The sequence below is a fragment of the Agelaius tricolor genome, unplaced genomic scaffold (assembly GCF_023055355.1).
Source record: "Agelaius tricolor isolate 1412-34295 unplaced genomic scaffold, bAgeTri1.0.p SCAF_74, whole genome shotgun sequence".
In the NCBI taxonomy this organism is placed as follows: Eukaryota; Metazoa; Chordata; class Aves; order Passeriformes; family Icteridae; genus Agelaius; species Agelaius tricolor.
The window spans coordinates 616,513-637,276 of record NW_027269334.1 but is presented as its reverse complement, the minus strand read 5'-3'; the positions used below and the strand labels follow the sequence as shown (position 1 = coordinate 637,276).

General features: G+C 40.8%; 1 protein-coding gene across 2 annotated transcripts in view; it reads right to left on the bottom strand.

Annotated features, from left to right (window-relative positions):
• Window positions 1-799: 799 nt before the first annotated feature.
• ANO2 (anoctamin 2) overlaps window positions 800-20,764 on the bottom strand; it is a 118,515-nt gene continuing 98,550 nt past the window's right edge. For both annotated transcript variants that reach the window (XM_071418041.1, XM_071418040.1), the window contains 6 exons: window positions 19,072-19,220; window positions 10,717-10,869; window positions 10,558-10,610; window positions 8,363-8,544; window positions 3,076-3,181; window positions 800-1,640 (listed from right to left, as the gene is read on the bottom strand). In XM_071418041.1, the coding sequence (XP_071274142.1) occupies window positions 1,359-1,640; window positions 3,076-3,181; window positions 8,363-8,544; window positions 10,558-10,610; window positions 10,717-10,869; window positions 19,072-19,220 (925 nt within the window). In that variant the 3' untranslated portion in view covers window positions 800-1,358. The remainder of the gene's footprint in view (window positions 1,641-3,075; window positions 3,182-8,362; window positions 8,545-10,557; window positions 10,611-10,716; window positions 10,870-19,071; window positions 19,221-20,764) is intronic.

Genomic DNA, 20,764 nt, shown 5'->3' with positions numbered 1-20,764 from the left:
GTTTGGGCACTAAATGAATAATTATTTTTGCACCTCCCTTTATGTACCAAAAGTTGTCACAGAGAAAAATCATCTAAGACATTAGTAAAATTTTGTAAAATTTTAGGCTTCAGATATATATAAAATAACATTATTATGTTAAAGAGAAATCCTGAATAGAATGGCTGAAGCTGAAGTATTTATTTTGGTTTGTATTTTCTCTGGTTTTGAAAGTATTGTCGAGAAGACAAACTGAGAAGAAAACCTTTTGTGCAGACTCTGAATTTCAAGCTGGGTTAGAGACAAAATCAACAGGAAAAGAAACAGATTTTTTAAGTTTAACTTTCATTAATGACAGAGTAAAATTATTCCTTAAATGCTTGTAGGTGAAAGATTGTTTAGTGAACATGTTTACCTTCCAGCAAAATGCAGTTCTGCAAAATATTTTACTTTACAGTAAATCACAACAGCAGCAATTTTGGTTACTTTACATACAGTGTACGTGGAGATGCCACGTGATTTACAGGGCTTGATTCCATTCTCACTCCTCAGCTTTGCACTGGTAATTCAGTGGCATGATTCTTCTTGACACTGGCTGAATTCCAAGTCTAAGTGAGAGGAGAATCAAACATGCAAGGTTTGGTTTTTAGCTTTTTGTTCAGGACAATGTGTGCAAAGGAGCTTCCCTGGTTCTGGGAGCTTCAGCCATTCTGATGGCCTCCCTACTCACCAGCATATGCCTTCCAGCTACTGCTAAGCAAAGCACAATATATCCATAGATGCAAGTGCCCAGTGATTTAAATTCCTTCTGTTCCCAAATCTCCCAGAGCCCTGCATGCCCTCCAGAGGTGGCACCCTCTGGCAGTGTAGGTTAGGGAAGCACAGACTCCTTCAGACTCCACATGTTTGCAAACCCTCTGCTGGCATCTGCAGCTCAAGAGACCATGTGGTGTGTGCCCTTTCTCCATGGTCAGTTCTTCTCCAAAGACAGTCCTTCTCCATGGTCAGTCCTTCCTCCCAGTCAGTCCAACCTGCCCAAGGATAGAGACTAGAGCAGGAGTGCCCCATCGGGCATCTGCAGGAGGAGGGATGGTTGCCAGGAGAATTCCTGCCAGGAGAATTCCCGCATGCCTTCCCAACTCGCATGCATTGTCAGCTACAGCCCCAGTATAGCCCTTATCTCACAGTGATGAAAACTGGAAATGCTGCAGCCCAGAGGGCATTTAAATTGTAACAGAGCCACTCACATCTGGAGATTCTAAGGAAGCAAAAGAGCCTCCTTTTGCTCCCTGTCCCTTCTCTCCTTCCCTTGTTCTAGGCTCAGTATCACACCATGTAGTAAGCAGAGGCAAGCACAGGCTGTTCCCCTCCCTCAGGAGTCACACCACAGTGTGCTGTGAGCTGAAGGAAGTGAAGCTGCCCTTGGGGCTGCAGTGACACTGGGAGAAGCTGGCAGCCCTGGTCCTTCTGCTTTTGGTCCCGGTCCTGTGCTTCCGCTTGTCGTGTGCAGTAAAGCTTTCCATCAGCTTCAGCTTTTCGTGCTCTTCCTTCAGGAAGAAGTCAACAAGCATGGTCTTCTCCTTTTTGATCTGTTCACTGATGTCCTTGGGGATGTCAGGGATCATCCAGTCAACCAGAACACTGAGGAACATCACCAGGTTCTGCAAGCACAGCAGTAGATGTGAAGCAAGCATGAAAAATCAAAAATACTCACACTGGAGCAAAACCAAACCTTTGTTATAGCTATGAGATAGATGTCAAACACATTTTGCTGGTGGTGTGTGGTATTAAGCAGTTGATTAAGGTTTTATTTCAAGGAGCAGCTCAGGTTTGTGCACAGCTACCCGTCAGTGTAGAGGCTGAATTAAACACGTGCTTCAGTTAGGTTTGAAATAGGAAGGGACATAGAATCATCAAATAATCTATGGCCTTAGTAGCTAAACCAACTTTATTCTTTACAGGCATCCAAAGGTGCTCAGTTCTCAACATGCAATTCCTTGGTACTGAGTTCAGAATTCATTAATATAAGGACATCCTCCAATACCATCAAAAATCCTGAAACACAAGGCAAAGACACCCGTGTGTTTCCAGTATGGCCTGAGCACACAGCAGACAACTTTCATGGCCATTCTGTCCTCGAATCCTTCTGTCTGCTGATAAGCAGGATTTTTTTTTTATACTGCCACACTGTGCAAGCCAAAATCCCAAACCTCAGGTGTCAAGGTGATTACAGGTGCTGCTTATAACATCAAGCAGGAAGCAGACTGGGCAAAAAGTTTTGCTTGCTTGTGAAATCTATAGGAAAGAAATGTTTTGAGGGTTTGTATTGTCATAGTGCTTTGAGAAGTGACTTGTGTAATGCCTGGAAATGTGTGGGAGCAGTTGGCTGAAGGGGCTGCTAGCACGAACTCTCCATCCCCATCCAAGACAATGGAGCTAATTAAGCAGGGAATGTTCTCTGGCAGAACAGGCAGAGGGTTTGAAGCCCAGCAGAACCAGTTGCTTTCAAGTGCTTTGCAGCCAGTGGTGGAAAATTACTGAAGGCACGGCAAAGAAGCAGAAGAGGGCAATACAAACCAGGCAAGATTCATAGAAACTTGGGAACACTTGGCAGGTGGGGAAAAAAGAAAGACAGATTTGAAAAAGAGGGACGGGCCCAATTTGGTTGTGGAAGGATCCCAGATCATGGAGGAGGGCAGAAGGAAGCCATTGGAAAGGCAAGCCATGACGGCAAATCCCTTGCTAATGAAATCCTCACACTGGGGACAATTTACTCTGCTCCATTCAAGAGAGTAGAAAAACCTTTCGATGATTTATTACTTCTCTTTATTTCTTGTTTTGGGTAAAGAACAGCCGTTAACAAGCTTACACAGCATTTATGTGCTTTCTACAAGTGGTGCCTCTGAGAGTATGAAAGTTGACAAAGTCCACTTAAACATTCAAAAGCTTGGGGTATTTTGGGGATCACTGCTAACACCAAGGGCTAAGGAAGCTGTGGGTCTCGCTTTCCACGTCTCTTGGACATGGGCTGGTTTGGAACATGCGTTTGGATTCATCTATGATGATATTTCTGTGTCTGAAAGTGAAGCAACTTACCTGAAATAGAATCACAAAAGCCAAGCGAGCAGACAAGACCGCCCAGTACTGCTTAGAAAACTCGTACTGGTGTGGGGACCAAGGTGGTTCTCTGTAGTCTTTGAACCTGGAGGTGGAAACAGCTCAGTTATCACAGTTACAGCAATTTCCTCCAGCACCAATTTCTGTGATTAATGCATTTTCCGATCACAAAACTCAAAGAATCAAATCCTCCAGATGTTCCTACTTCAACCCTTATTATGAAATACAACTTCAGAATTAGAGCTGGACTACCTCCACTAAATTTAACACACTCAGTCTGGTTTTCACAGTTGTAACCAAAGTCAGAACATTCTTTTAACTTTTGAAATGTCCAGATTTTAGAGGATTGACAGAAGTCCCCTTTATTTTATAATGTAAATTGACATCAATGTACATGGAATAAAATGCTGAAATGAAAACAGAGAGATAGTCCAAGGCATTTTCAGACTGAAGGAGATAAACCTGCATTCATTTCACCTAAAACTTGATTAATTCAGGGAATAATTCAGCCCACCTAAAATGTGACTCATGCTTTGGTGATTCCTGTCTTTGCATTAACGAAAGGGGGAGCCATGGGGAAGGCACTTCCTAAATTAACTGTCTAGCCTTGGACAGGATAAAACAGAGCCTTAGTGGTTCGGTGTAAAGACTGTTGCTTTTAGTATTATCATCAATCATTTGGAAGTAAACAACAGGCTAATAAAAATCACAGATGCTCCTAAATTGGAAAGTTTTGCAAATAGCAGGAAACACAGAAAGCAATGGAGACAGGAAACACAATGAGAATAATATGGGGAAATGGAAAATAATTAAAAATAAAACACTTGAAGGATCTTTGAAGGGATAGTGTTTGAAAGTGGAAATAGCCGGGAGCTTGCAGAGGCCAGCAAGTTAGCACAAGTTTGAAATATGGCAGCAGGACAGTGCATGACTTGTGGGTGTATCAACAAAAGTCACAATGGTGCTGGGGCGGGGAATTAGCCTTCCTCTGAACAGCCCAGGTAAATCCACACCTGGATTACTGCATTCAGCCATTCAGCTGTGCAGATTCCAGAGGGGGGGGGAAGAAAAAAAAAAAGAAAATAAAAAAGGAAACCAAAGAAAAAGACAGCGATGAATTAAAGGTAGTTCAGGAGAACAGTACAAGGGCTGGGGAGATTGACTCATCGAGAAGATTAAAGAGCAGCACATGTATTGCTCCACTTTGGTTAGTAACAGCCACACTTGGACATGATAACCATGCGCAAATTGTGCCCTTAGGACTGAAAGGGATAATTTAGTGCCATTTCCAGTGTTTGACTAGGAGTAATGGGATGAAATTAAGAAAGGGAAAATCTGTTTTGAATACCACAAAACCCATCCTGACAGTAAGATTCATTAGACTGTGCAAAAGCCTCCATTGGGGAATAATGGAGAGGGTTCATATATAAAATCTGTCAGCTTCAGTTTGCAGGTGCGCTTGCCAAAATTACCTTCAGGTTCTACCCACATGGTTTTGCATGTTAAATTACACATTTGCAGTCCATGCATTCCCTATATCCTGCTGTTCCCCACCCCCAAGAAACTGAGTCTGGAATGCTGGATGTCATTCTGTGCTGCAGCTTCTGGAGACAAAGGACATGAGGTACAGCCCATGGGGAGGAGAATACCACTTTAAATTGGGGGCTGTGTTAATTTTGGGAAGAACTCCCTGGGCTGTGTTAGCCCCTGGATGGTTTTGCTCAGCAGTGCATGCACACGTCCTGTCTTAGGATTCCTGTGCTGTTCCTGCACTGCCAGATCCCCCCTCTGGTACTGTTCTGGACATTGTGGACTCCCACATGTTGCTCAAATCTGTATGAGTGCTGCGTCAAGGGCCAAAGTCAGTTTCCTTGAACTTAATCTGCTTGAACATCAAAGCCAAGGAAAGCCACTGAGTTTCTTGTGGACTTTGCTGACCACTATAAATCAATCCCAATCTTGAAATGGAGCCCAGGTTCACCTGGAAGGGTCACCAACTGTGATGGGTTTTCCATTTAATGCATTCTGAGCTTCACAAACTATGTAAGTATTGCAGGACATCAGACCCCTTGGAGATTTCACCTGGCTCAGCTGGGAATCACACTGCTTATGATGCCTGAACCTACACTCAACAGAACACTAGCAAATGATTTATCGTGAAGGAAAATGTTGCCAGAGCTATAGATGAGGTAGCTGGGCCTCCTCCCCACCTCCATTTTTAATTATTCTCTGGCACATGGGACTCCAAAGGGCCTTTTCTAACCCCTAGATTCTACAGGTAGTTTATTTTTTACAAAGACCATCTTTTTAGCTCAAGAAGCATTTGGACAATATCCGCAGGTGTGATTTTTGGGGTCTTCTGTACAGGATCAGGATTTGATGATCCTTGTGGGTCCCTTCCAACTCAGGATATTCTATGATTCTCTGATTCCCTCACCTCTTCAATGCTTCACTTTTAAAATATTTGATTCAGCAGATATGGTAGGAATAGCAGCCAACCAGTGCTGCAAAGACAATTGTGTTTCCAAAATAGCAAGCAACTGTAATTCCACAGAAAAAGGACAAGAATATGGAGTGGTCAATATGGTTGAAGAATAGAGCACAGAAAAGTTATTAGGAAGAATAGAAAAATGTGCACTGAAAGTAGAGAATTGTAGGAGCGGGGAAGCTGGGTGGAAGGAATTGAGGAATTGAAGCTAGAGCTAAGACAATGTAATGTATTTCAGAAGTTTATTGTGTGGGGGGAAAAAAAGACTGGCAAAAAAAAAATCTAACTATGTATATAGGTGGAATTTCAAATCAGTCCAAATAAGCTAATCTGTTTAATTTCCTTCTTCATCTGGCCTTTAGAAGAAATTGGAGAAAACATCCATAATCACAGAATCTTCAGTGCAGGAGTAAAAAAATATTAGTCAGGGAAAAAAGGTAGCATCCACCACTGATCATTAGGAAGAGATGAGATTAATCCCATGACATTAAGAAAATAAATTTAAAGACACTTTAAAAAGTCGTTGAATGTTGGAGCAGACCCATGTTAAAGGAAAAGTCTCTTGAATGACTGTTGCTTCCTTTTTTCAGTGTGACCAGTAGGTTTGTATGTACTCCATCATCATACAAGGCTACAAGGATTAAAAGGGAAAAACCAATAAAAATAACCCATTTGCTACTATTTTGCCTTCAGCTATACAAATTTTTCCCTGAAAGAAAAAAAGTAAAATTACAACTAATACTGTGCATGAGAACAGCTTTACAGCAACCTTTTTTTGGAAGCAGTGCCAAAGACTTCACAGCACTAAAAAAAATGCTGCTCTAAATATTTGAAGAATGTATTCTGTATGTTCAGTGGCAGAGTTGTTTCTGGCTTGTTATGGTTATTTTTAAGATACCTAATCTCTGGCAATGCCCATAAGGAGAAAAGTGCAGCCTCATTACAACCACATTTATCTCCAGAGGTCACAGAAATCTAAGAATAAGAGAGGTCAGCTTGTTCCCAATGCATTTGCCAGAAACAGAAATACAGATTTTATTTCCAGCTTGAGGGGCAGTGTTTGGTTGCCTGTCTCTTGGGACGCAAGTTAGAGACCCCATACTTTATCACAGTGATAGTTATGTCCAAAGCTGAGATTTTGGTAAGATTCAAATGAGGCAGATGATAATGAGAAACAGTGTTTGTGTATGCTGACATATTTTTCGGAGTGTCTCCTGATAAGAGAAATGTTCCCATAGTTCTGTCTTACTCATACCAACGCATTAATTTTTTTCCTCTTCTCAGATGGTGTCATCAGGCAGGGACCACTTTTGAACACAGTGTAGATGATTCCCTTCTCCCTGTATTTGGGCTCTGTTGAGTATTTGGCTGTGTATGACCATACCATGTGGAGCACTTTTCACCCTGCTGTTAATGCACGTATTTCCAAACACGCCAGCACTTAAGCATCTATAAACAGAGGCCAGTGGCTGGAACAAGGTAAAAAGCAGCATACTGAAAGTAGCAAAATCACAGTGAAGTGGATCAAGATGCTTGTTGAAAGAAAACACATGCGAATTTCATGTGATGAAAAATTAAAAAGTGCTAGAGTGGAAAAGCATTTCACAGACTTACAGATCTGAAAGTCTGGAGATGCTGCATACTCTAACAGGGAACACTTTGCTAACAAACAAGTCCCAGCTGCAGAAATGGGGAATTGCAGAGCTCACTAGCTTATAAGTTGCTTAAAAGTTAGGAGTGCATTCATCTGTCCTCTGCTGTAGTCAAGGTGAGAAGGTAGGTTCCCCACAAAGGCAATCCCAACAGCACTGCCAGACTGACAGGGACAGATTTCTCTCCCTGTTTACCCTGCTTCCAGTGAAGAAATTGTGATGTGTCATTTTGTGGGTTATAGTTGGGCAAGATATATACCCCACTTAAAATCAGTGTGAAATATATTGCACATCAAAGCAAGGGATGGAAAACCACTCTACATTAAGGCTATCCTTAAATAAATGGAAGAGGAACTTTTATAATTATTTTGTGCCATTGCAGAGACCAAGCACAGGGTGATTTCAAGGGAGTTAAGAAGGAAGGGGAGACAGGCTGTTGAGCTGTAATGCCTTAAACCAGCTCTTTGAATTTCTGTATATTATTACAAAAATACCAAGTTACTTTGAAAGCTGGAACCACATTAGTGATTTCTCATACAAACTGGAACTATTCTATCGGTATCTAGTATTTGGGACATATTTTAAATGAAGTTGAGCCTTTTTTCCCCAATCAGAAAAGATGTATCTGCATTAGAAGACAGGTACATGGCGACTGGTGCAGGTTCTAAAGGTAAGCATAATATATTGAAAACTCATATCTCAGCAATTAAGAGCTGAATTTAATAAAGACAGAGAAAGTCTGTCATAAAATAAATAAAATCAGAAAAGAAACTAAAATCTGGTTCAAGTTACTGGGTGTCCATTTAAAAAAAAAATCATTATTTTTAATGTATAAAGCTGTATCTGTCAGTAAAGAAAGTGTTAGTTTGCTTTTTTTCTGTGGATCAAGTCTGTCTAAATTGTATATTTTGCCTTTTAATGCCCTGAAAAAAACCCTTTTAAAGACCTTGTGACACAGTGAAAATTCTCTAAAAGCAGCACTTCCAGAACCACATTTTCAAAGGCACATGAATATTGCTGAATATGTGGCCATATAAGTGAATTTTATCAATTCCCACTTTGAAAAATGACTTAAGAGCCAAGGAAATTCCCTCAACTATGCAAACTGCCCTTACAAGTACTTTACCTGCAGAATGAAACCTCCTGTGCAAACAGGGAGTTTTCTGGCTGTGTCCCAGCCTTGAGCTGGCTGACATTGAAGTATGAGAGGGTGTGATTGATGAAGCCATGCATGGTTCCATTCTGGCTGTATGCATATTGATACATAAGGCGTGGGATGAAATCGGAGGTGACAGCAATGACAAAAGCCTGAGAGATGGAAAAACAAACAAACAAACAACAAAAAAAACAAGCAAACAACAGCATCGTGAATCTGTGTCTCCACGTTAAGCAATTCAGGGGAAAATTTTCATGTTCAGGTAAATTTAGAGTGATGGTGAAGGGATTATATGGTAAGAATTGGTACAGAATGAAGGGAGAGTTATATTGTGAGAACTGGTACTGAATATTTGCACAGTAATCTGCTCTCTCCAAGGAAAGGCACAGTAATCTGCTCTCTCCAAGGGAAGGCTCAGCTAAGGAAGAGGCAAAAGCAATTAATGGACTGTACATTGCTCCAATTCTTTTCATCTCTGGAGCCATTAGGAGGTTTATCACTAGTTTGAAAAAAAACTACAACAAGACCTAATAGCCAGTTGGTATAATTTGGGCTATATTTTGGTGTAGTTACACCAAACCTGTTGAGTGTAAATGTCCATTTTCCCCTCAGCATGAGGATTCGCACATCTCACACAGGGGGATCTCATGCCAGTATTAAACCTCATGAGACTGGTATCCTATAAATCTGGTGTAATTGTGAGGGCAATCAGTCACAGAAATCTCTACATCATATCATTAAGAATCCCTTTGATTTCTGCTCTGGACTCTCTCCTGTTGGAGCACGTCCAGAGGAGGCCATTAATATGGCCAGAGGGCTGAAGGCCCTGTGCTATGGAGACAGGCCAAAAGAATTGGGATTGTTCAGCCTGGAAAAAATAGGATTTAGAAGGAGACTTAGGAGCCCCTTCCAATGCCTGAAGAGACTTCAAGAGACCTGGAGAGGGACTTTTGACAGGGGCCTGGAGTGACACAACAAGGGGTAATGGCTTCACATTGACAGAGAGCAGGTTTAGATTGGATATCGGGAATAAATTCTTCCCTGTGAGGATGCTGAGTCCCTGGCACAGGTTGCCCAGAGCAGCTGTGGCTGCCTCATTCCTGGAAGTGTCCAAGGCCAGGCTGGATGGGGATGGGAGTAACCTGAGATAGTGGGAGGTGTCCCTGCACATGGCACGGGCCTTGGAATGAGTTGATCTTTGATGTCCCATCCAACCCCAACCATTTTACAATCCTATGATGATTTAAAACTGTATTTTGCTACATAATAATTTCCTGTGTCAATATTATCCAGATGGAGAAACAGAATTGGGCATTCAGTATTTCTTTTTCAAACAGGTATGCACACATTTACATTTCTTTCAAGAAAAGGTATCTAATCATACTTTACTGGAATCCCCAGGAAATAAACACTTCCAGAGTTTGATCAACACAGGAAATAATCAAGGATCATAAATGTGGAAAGTGTATTCAGAGAAAAACAAGAGAGTTTTTCTCCTCCAGCACAGCTCAGTGCTGGACAGCTGAAGTCCATGCCTGGTAGTTAGATTATGGGGATGAGCAGGGTTCCACAGATTTCCTACCTTAATTCCTGGAAACTGGAGAGCAATTAGTGAACAATGTGAACTCCATCCAAGTGAAACAACACTACCCTCCGGATGCATTAGAGTGCTGTGCTGTTGTGCTGGGAGCTATTTTATTAAAGAAATTGCATAAAACCTCTCCACAAGTTCTCCCTTCAGTAGTGAAACCACCTCCCTTTCTAAAGAGCTTTGATACCTTTAATATCTCTGGTATTATTCCATGCCCTTAAAGGTATTTTCCAACATAAACAATTCTATAAGATTATGATCCCTAGGCTAAAAACCCACTAGAAACTATTAGGATTAAAGTCCTAGGGCATGAGATGTTTTATCTTAAAGCATATAGAGGAAAATTTTATTTAGGGAATACATATGGCATAATAAACAAAATAAACATAATATATCTGTATTCTTTTGTATTGGAGCAATTGAGAAAATTAGAAGCCACTTTTAAATTATGTCGAAGGGACAATAAAATATGAACAATTATAAACAATAAATTATAAAGAATTTTAAAATACATTGAAGGAACAGTAGAAGCTCCCAAGATCATGGTTAGAAACTGCTTGAACCAAACACTTACATTAATAATCACTGAAAGCTTTCCAATACCACTCAAGATGTTATACCAAATACCTGTAAGTGAAAGAAAAAACTTATTAATGGGTTCATTATAAATTTTCTTATTTGTTTAATTGTATTTTTGGTCTTATCTTCACTGCAATGCTCTTTCATTACTCACCTATATCTTTTTCTCTCACTGTGTCTGGCCTCCTCAGCTCAGTAACAAATTTTTTTGCATCAAGACGAACCTCGATGATGTTGTTCAGAAGAGCAAAGACAGGGGCCAGAGGGAAGGAGGCAACAAAGAGTGTGACAAAGCCAAACTGGATAACTGGGGGAAAAAGAAAGCCAATGTTTTTTGATAGCTTCTGAAGGGAGCAGCAAATTGTTCATGACCTTTGTCCATTACCAACCCCATAAAATTCCACTTCCCAGTTTGGTCCCAGGAATAAATATCCCAGAGTAGGGCTATGAAGACACAAAAGTTTGTCACTGTGCTTTTTGAATGTTTCCAATAAAGCTTCAAGCTGCTAGCACAAGCACAAACCAAAGGAAACAACAAATTTAATAAAGGACAAAAAGTTCAGAGTCTATCTCTCTGCATTTATATGTAATTAACTGATTAGTCCATGCTGTTTCTTTCCTGTCCTTTCGCCTGTAAGGAAAATGATACACAATCAAGCAAAAGGAGAAAATCTACAAGGCGCTACTATTTCTTCCCAGCTTCTTTTGATAAAGTTGGTGGCAGCCTGTGAAAAGCAAGAACAGAAATGTCTCTGTGGATGCAGAAGCCAGTGGTGTTGTGCAGCACTTTCATGCCTCCTTCTGCAACTGATATCCTCCAAGTTCAGAAATACTCCTCTTTAAAGCAAAACAAAGGTGAATTTTATATAAATATATATTAATATATATATATATATTAAAATAAGAAATCTGGCTGTGATCTACATCTCACAGCTAAAAAAAATATTACCATAGAAAAAGTATTGGTGTGTTTCAATGCTCTATTTACTGCGGCTTCTTTTTTGGCAAATCCTTGTATAAGTTCTGTCTCCACTGAGGGAGGAATTGCATTTTTCTGAGAAAATAACACAATATTCTGTGCACATAGGACAATATTATACTTTAAAATATTTTCCTTCAGCATTGTTGTCACAACCTACAACTAACTCTTGAAACAGTTTCCCCCAGGACCTTCTCTCACGTACACCTTTTTTTTGTGTACAAGTCCTCAGATATTTCCCCTCTCTAATCTCAGGAACAATATATTTGCACACGAAAGTAAAATCTCTGTATATCAATTATATGGCCATTAGAGTTTCATTCTTATTGTTTTGTTCTGAATTTAAGTGTATACACTAAGATGGAGCTTTTTCAAAGCATAGAAACATCCTACCATTGAAATCGTACTTTCCTGACTATTTTATGTTCAGAGTCAGGAAAAGAAATTAAGGAAATAAAACCAGATGTTAAAGTAATGTCCCCAAAAACTGTGAAATGCTTAGAAAAATGCATAGCCCCAAAATATGCCTTATTTGGTTCTAAGTGAATTTAGCAGGAATACAGCTGGGAGGATTCTGTAAAAAAATAAAATAAGAAAAAAAAAAAAAAGAAGTATTTGCAATGTTTTAAGAATAAACCACACACGCATTTGCTTTGATGTTGTTTGTGGCCCCTTCATTCATTGTCTGGGAAAATGCAGTTTAATTTTTTTTCAAGTTCATGAAAAAATGTTCAAGGTATGCAAAGGACTTTTGGATAATTGTGTGAATGTGTCTTCATAAAAAACTCTGCGCCAGAAGTGTTTGTGTAGCCATCTTGAAACCTCTTCAACCTTCTCAACTCCTTCTCATGCAAGTGCAAATTATGCAAAAAGCAGGCAGGAAAAGCAATTCCAAAGCCAAACCCAGAATTTAGATAGGGTGTGCAACAAACTAGCAAACAATTATTAAATGGAGGAGTCTTTGAACAGCCTAAGCATTTCACAGATATTTGTAGAGTGTGATCAGTGTTTCTAGAAACAAACCTGAATAAATTACAAAGAGAAGAATCTCTATCCAGATCCCAGAAGGAATCTCATCTCAGCATGCTGGAGTTCTGTGGATGTCTGTCTTTCACAGTGGAAATATTTGCAATACTTTTAGGACACTTACACTCTTCCATCAAGTACAGTTGACACCAAGGTGTCCTTTTTTTTGCCAGAAAAACTCGATAGTAACCCTTTTTTATGTTCACATTTCTGACACGTGGTCTCCATACAAAGTTCTTTATGTGTCCACGTACAGTGAAAAAGGCTAAGGAGACTTGTGCCAGGAACTGGGCTTCTGGCCATCCATCCCGTTTCATTATTTTCCTACCCCCTGGTAGGGCAGCCTGGAGACATGATAGATGAACATTGCCCAGGCTCATGGCGCAAGGTGGAAAATACAGCAATTGAAGGCTGGGTATAGTGGAAAGTCAGGGACATGGGAAACATCTTCTCCTGGGGCATCCAAGCAGGACCCTGGATGTGCTGTCACTTGTAAGATCCGTGTCTCTCGGGCTGTTGTTTGAGTCCACTCGGGCTAGCTATGGACCCTGGCCCACACAGTCTTACATGGACGAAAGCAAAAGAACAGAAACGCTCTTCTCCATGTGGGAACAAGTGTCCTGTTTGTAAGCTGGTGAAGGGACACCTCAGACTCTTGCAACCCCCCAGGTAGAAAAGAGGGGGCTTCCTTCTTGCAAGGGACTTTGATACCCAAGGGAATGGAGGCGGGGGAAGAGGACTGTAGCCAGTGGGATACCATTGAGGAGGGGCGAGGGGAGGGGTAACCACCAGGGGTATAGGGCAGAGGGGTGGATGAGTGAGAGACCATGTGATGGGAGAAGGGAAATAACAATCCACATGACATAACATACTCAGTGCAAATTTCAAATCACCCAGTGCAAAACAACAACTAAATAAATTCTTTAGTGCAATACAACATTCACTGAGACAGAGCCTTCATCCTTCTGATGAGGGAAAAAGCCCAAAGCACATGCTGGTGGTGCCTTTACTGAGTTGAGCAGGAAAGAGGCCAAGGGCTCAGAGCCAGCCCTTGTGTTTCACAACACCTGATGCCACATGTGCAGCACCTCATCCAGCCCTGGGCCCAAGACAAAAATTCTGAAGGACGAACAGCATCCAAAGAATTGTCTCAGGTCACTTCTCAGAAGTCCACTCTTCACAGAAGCTGTGCAGGGTCTGAGCAGAACCCCAGCCCAACAGCAACACACCCTGTTCCTCTAAGTCTGGGCTCTAAGTTATGACTAAGAGCACAAATCAAAGCTTTTAAATTATGGATCTGGAGGGTGGTGGGTGCTGTTCTTGTGTAAGGGATACAGAATCATTCCCCAGCACAAAACCTTTTATGGTGTGGATCACTACTTCTACAAGATTTGCATGCTCAGTAGTGTGAGTAACCCAAGTATCTTTTACCTCAAAGCCTCACCTAAGACAAGGTATTTATTTACAATTTTGTTGGGTTTTTTTTCCTCTCTTCTTCATCAAAAATATCTGTCATAGGATCACATGTTACTGGAAATAAACAGTGGAAAAATCACTTCTGTGCTAAGCAGCTTTCCAAATCCTAGAAAGAAAATTTTCAGAAAGAAAATTCTAAGCAGCTTTCCAAATCCTAGAAAGAAAATATACAGCCAGGCCTGGCTGAAAAACTAAGGAAAAGGGGTAGTTTATAACTCTTCTGTAATAAATGTATGCAACAAGCCTACACAGAACCATCAATGGTATTTTCAAAACCATCATTATAGAGATTATACAAAAATGCAGGTTTCTCTTCAGCAATTATTTTTCTTTTTCTGCCTCACACATTGCCTTTTTGATGGCTTTTCCTGCTTTAGGGGAAATTCTTCCAAACCTCTAAGATTAATCCTTATAGTAGTCAGTAGCTACAGACATTGAATCTGATCATTTTCTCCTTGTGCCATTGTTTTTAAACAGAAGTTGGATGATGAAACCTTTTATTATTACTTCTCCTTGAGGAAAAATGTTTTTAATCAATTGCTACATGAAGATTGGACTCCTAGAGGGGTTAGGCTAGAGAAGGGAAGACCAAATGAAACAGGAGTATGAAAATCACTGCTGATTTCAGTTTCTTCTCAAGGAAACATGAGTGGTATAGATTTCAGACATTCATGTGCATCATTTTGCTCTTGGAGCCAATTTAATAAAATTTCTTTCATTAGCAATATTTATTGCTACTCTAAATATCGATTTCTTGCCAACTTCTATCATTGCAGGCCAGTTGCACACATTGCAAACTTGCTGCCATGTGGAAGAGGAAATTGCTGTACATTCTACTGACTTTGGGAATGCACATGGTATGGTATATTGTCCTGGGTCAAAAGTCTTTGCACAGTTTTGGAAGCAGGAAATGCTAAGGACAAATTTGACACATATTGAAAGTGATAATTTATGTTTCAGGATTACTTGAGCAAGATTTTCTGATCACTCAAGCATTTTAAGTGTCTCCACTAAGAAATGCAGGAACACGTCAGTTAATAATATCAAAACAGTCATAGGAATGTCATTGGTGCAAGTCAAATATTTGTGCAGATGTGCTATTGCAGCCAACCCTGCACAACAAAAAAGGTCAGCAGAGTCTGCTGGTGAAATCAGATTCAAAGACTTTTACCCTAAAAATTAATCTTATCCATAGAATCACTTGGGCTGGAAGGGACATTTAAATGTCATCTAGTCCAAACCCATGCAATGAGCAGGGACTTTCAACTAGATCCTGTTGCTCAGAGCTTCATCCAACCTGACCTGGAATGTTTCCAGGGATGGACCATGCACCACCTCTCTGGGCAACCTATGCCAGTGTTTCACCATCCTCATTGTAAAACAAATTCCTTCTTACAGCTAATCTAATTTGTTGGCATGGACTTGAGTGACTGATATTTTGGAGAAAGCAGTTTCAGTAAACAAAGACAGAGTAACCTTTTCCAAATGGGAAAACAGAGGAGGTTAAAAAAATAACCAGTAAATCTTGCTATTTCTATGAACCCACCATGATTTAAATGAGGGCAGGGGTAGGAGAATGAGAAGGTGGAAGTCTCTCTAAGGCTTCAGGATTGTTAGAATAAGAAATAAGAATGAAAAATGAAAGCAGATTGGAAATGGACATCCCAAAATTTAAGTGGGGTAGTTATCATCAAAAACTCCTTTACCGGTGGCACATCATATTGCAAAACACATCCTGAGACTGCTCCAAGCAGTGTCCCTCGGAGAAGTGATGCCTTAATGGGATTAATTTGTTTCATAATGAAGTGCAAAGAGAATGTGTGATTTGCCATGTGGGCAGTGGGCCAGACTCCAGGTTTTGACAGAAATCAGTAAAAGAGATTGGATATATGGATAAAAAAGGCAAGGACTGCCTGTGATTAGGGTACAGCCTAGTGAATGATAGACTTGGAGGCAAAAGTCTTAGCTAAGGATGTCACCCGTCCTTAAAAGTGGGAGCAGGACAAACCTGAATGTAGTGACTACTCACACTTGGATACGTAATCTGCCTGCTTCTGCATGAAACCCCATCACCATCTGTCGCAGACATCTTTTGTGAAAAATCTTTTCTTGGGATTTTTCTCCCTTCTGAGAAGCTGGTGCCTCAGAAACAAGATGTAAACGATGGTTATCTGCTGTTGTGGAAGGCAACAGGTGGATTTTTGATTGGGCCATCTTGAATGTTTATAATTAATGGCCAATCAAGACGGAGCTATCTCGGACAGAGTCCGAGAGAGCTGCTTTTGTTTTCATTCTTTTCTTTTCTATTCTTAGCTTAGCTAGCTTCTGAGAAAACCTGTCCTTCTTTTTCTTTTTAGCATAGTTATAATGTAATATATATATATATATCATAAAATAATAAATCAAGGCTTCTGAACATGGAGTCGACATTCTCGTCTCTTCCCTCATCCAAGAACCCCTGTGAACACGGTCACAACCATCTGCATGGGGAAACCCCAAAAGCAGCAAGCCCCATCTGCAATTCCTCCTTCAGCTTCTTTATTCCAGATTGCCAATGATCCCTGAGGGAGGTTGCCTGAATAAATCAGTGTGAAAACTAAGACACTCTGAAACAGCAGCCAGATTTCTTTTTTTCCTTAATATCATGCCTCTTCCTGAATTCCAGTAACCCTGCCTCTTTAAGCAATTCAGGAGAAAAAAAAAAATCTTCCTCTGGCCTTCTGCATTGCTTCCTTTCCCACTGTCCCCAACTCAAAGTTAGAGAAATAGATAAATAATCTGCTGAGCAGCCTCTTGCAGCATGATGCCCTTGACAACAATCCCAGCTGACAGGTTCAGTGCTGAGCTGCACCAAGTGCTTCCTGCCAGCATGGGTGGTCTGAGCAGTGGATCTGACAGCTGAGAGCAGGGACATAGACCCAGGGCAGCAAATGGGGCTGGGGAGGTGCAGCTTGGCTTTCATCTGCGGAACATTTGTCTGCAGATCCCACAGCCAGGGCACAGCTTGGCAGACTGTGAGGCTTCTCCACTTGGGAAGCTCATCCTCCTATTGTAAACAAATGTTTAGACTAATAATTAATCTCTTAATTTTCCCTGAATCACCCCTGAGTGGCTGCAGGCTGAGGAGCTCACTGTGGTCTATGAACCTGGAACAAGGGACTGATCTAAATGACAGGCTTAGTGTCTAGTGATTTATATCAGTAGCTTAAACCTTGATAGTATAAGTCAGAGCCATGGAATAGAATCCTAGAATATCCCAAGTTGGAAGGGAGCCATCCAAGTCCAACATCTGGCCCTGCACAGGACAGCCCCATATATTCCTGAGAGGAATCCCACCATATTCCTGAGAGCATTGTCCAAGCTCTGGCAGGCTTGGGGCGGGGATCACAGCATTGGAGCATCACTTTTCACATAGCAGAATCAAGGCCACTGACAGCAAACCCAAGCAATGCTGAAAAACATCACACCAGCATATATTTGTTACTGGTAACTAAAGTCCTTAGACTTTAGTCCTCCTTGTCCTTAGACCTAGCTAACCAAGAAGTTTGGGTTGTTAAAAACAGATATTTCTGGGTTATTCCTGAGCCCAAGAATACAAAAAAAATTTACAGGAAAAAATGTCTATTTTTTTTTACCATTGTTCAACTTCAAAAATTGTTAAGAAGCTTGCTTAAAGTTTACAGGAAGAAAAATCATCTCGTGCTGAAGTAAGTCATGGAAAAAAATTTGTCCTAAAGGATAATTTTTCAACAAAGTATCATTAAGTGCAGAAGAGGATAAGATAACAGAAGTGACAACACAGACAAGATCCTAAGGTGAGTTGGAACAATGAGAGGGAGATAATGGGAGGTGAGGGATTCTTGATGGCACTACAGAGGGCAAGGCTGGGATCCTAAACATATTAATAAGACATCCTCAAATCTGTCATCATGCAAAATACCTCGTATACACTTAGGCATTTATAGAATTACATAAATTCACCATTCTATAAATTTTAATGTGTTCATTTTTAATTCAATTATAAATTATATCAACAAACAAATATTGTTTCTGTATAGAGAGATAAACCATATATGATATTTAATTTTTTTGCTATCAAATTTGTTCCTCTTTAGATATTTTGAGAATAGTGACTTGTGTTAAAACAGGAGTTGCTACATTCAATATTTTACCAGATGTCTCGTTTTAGACACCTTGTCCATTGTGCTTCTCCCTGAATTCTTGTGTCACCTAAACCTTGGGTTTGCCTGGATTATTTCTTTCCTTTCTACTCCTCTACCCACAGCATTCCTGCTTTCTCCTTCCCTGCCTCTGCATGGGGGCAGGTACAGGCCTGTGCTCCCCAGTAGAAGAAAAACATGGACACACTGCAGTGAATCCACTGGAGAGCGATTAAGATAAACCTTAAGATGAACAAGGAGAAGCTGAGAACACTGGAATTGCTGTACCACAGGAAAAAAAGGCTCAGGGGATATTACCCATGTGGCCAGTTGGAGAGCACAGAGCTAAAACCTTCTCAAGGGCACCCAGTGAAAGGACAAGAGGCACAGGGCACCAATGGAAATGTAGGGAGGGCAACTTAAACATTAAAAAATCCTTGGTGTAACAGTGATCAAATACAGGAAAAGTTGTTGAGTCTCCATCCCTGGAAATACTCAAAACCCAAGTGGACAAGTCTCTGAGCAACATCCTCTAGCTGACCCTGCTTTGAGCCAGAGGTTGGACCAGCTGATCTCCAGAGATCTCTCCTAACCATAGCTGCTGATTCTCTGGCTAAATGGTTTCTGTGCACTTTCCTCAGCTGGGAACACTGTAATCTGGCATCAGAAGTATTAACAGATTCTTGGATTCATCATTATTTCTCTGTTGGCACTATTGTAGTCTCATAGCCCTGCTGGCTCACATGGAATTTCTGCAAGCTACAAGTGCTGGGGTACTTTTCTCCCTCTCTCATGACCACTTCTGGCATTCAGTCCTATGTAAAGCAATGGTTATTGCAGAAAGGGAAAGAAAATTCTGAAAACTTACTCATTTCCATATATTCTGGAGTCAGCCCAGTGAAAGGTTCCAAGATGTAGTCGAGATCCCATTGCTGAGGGTCCTTGGATTGGTCGGTGCCAATTTCCTTTACCTCAGTTCTTTCATCCTTCAGCTTCCTAAAGAGTTTCTTGAGCTTCCTGAGGAACAAAAGTTCAGATTGAACTAAATCTGGTTTGTTTGTTTTTTTTTTTTCCCTAAAAGATTTGGCCCATGTCTTTGCACAGCAACACAAAATTAATCCTGTGTTACTTTGGCACATCACAGGGGGAGTTTACACCACCCTGGGAAAGTTCAGATGTTGTTTATTGACAGGTACAAGCTAGTGGAGTTGAATCCAGTACTTTATAATAATTTTTCTCTCTAGATGCATATTCCAAGGGGGTCTTCCTGAAGATCCTGGAACCTAGATAATATTAGTAATTAGTACTCTCAAGAACAACATAGTGAGTACCTCTCTTTTAACAAAATGCAAAATGTAGTGGTTTCATTCCACATTTTTACTACAGGCACACTTTCATCTCAATATAAAAATTGGGAACTTCCGGTATAATAGAATTTTAATGTCAAAGAATTGCCAGATGCTCATGGGTTGCGCAGAAAAGCTGCAGCTGCCCCATCCCTGGAAGTGTTCAATGCCAGGTTGGATGGGGCTCTGAGCAAGCTGGGATAGGGGAAGATGTCCCTGCCCATGGCAGGGAGCTGGAAATGGATGAGCTTCAAGGTCCCTTCCAACCAAGGCCATTCTGTGATTATGGGATGTTTCCAAAAAAGAGGGTGCAAGAATGTACTGACAGTAGAAAAAGCAGTATCAAACATCGTCCCACTGAAATGGGGATACAAATTTAATGACATTGACAAATAAATTAGCGTAAAATGAATGATTTCTAAATGAAGAGTAAAGTTCCCCCACCCTCTGTGGTATTTGAAATACACTTGCATCAGCAACTTCAAGCTATTTTATACACTGAGAAGTTTCCATGGAAAACCACAGTAGTAGAGTGAGGTATTTCTTCACAATCAAGGCAGCAAAATACAGTCAAATTAGCATAAAATAGCCAGATTTATACTTATTGCATATCTTTCTTTTGCAGATGATATTTATCTTCCACAGAAATATACGGCACTATTTTACACTTCACATATGTGCCATTAGTGGAAATCCAGACTAATTCCAATGAGGTGTTGCCAGTAGTGTAAGCAGGGCTCTCCCACAAAATCTTCCCCCACAGCTTGTGATAAAGTCTTTGAACTGTAGGTGTGTGGCCTGGATACAGGAATATTTGGGAGAAGGGGTTTTCCTTTGGACCTCCAGAGAAGCAGAACGACTTTCCTGGACCCTGGCTTCAGTAGCAGGGCAAGGCTGAGGAACAAAAGCTGGCAAACACAATAAAGACTTTGCTGTGTGGGTTTATTGCTTCATTCCTAAATTTGCACTGAGCCATGGGATCACTGTGTTCCCACAGTGACTGAAGAATTTCTGCACCTACCAGTGTTTACAAGACCCATTCCATTTCATCACCAGTATGGAGGAATTTGGGATTGGAAGACACTCTTTAAACAGGTCTAGATTGCATCAAGCCCTCTCAGATCCTGGATCATAAAGTTTCAGAAATCAACAGGACAACTCCTGGTTTTGTTTGAGGTAGAAGGAAGATGTAGCTCCCAAGTCTGATGGTAACAT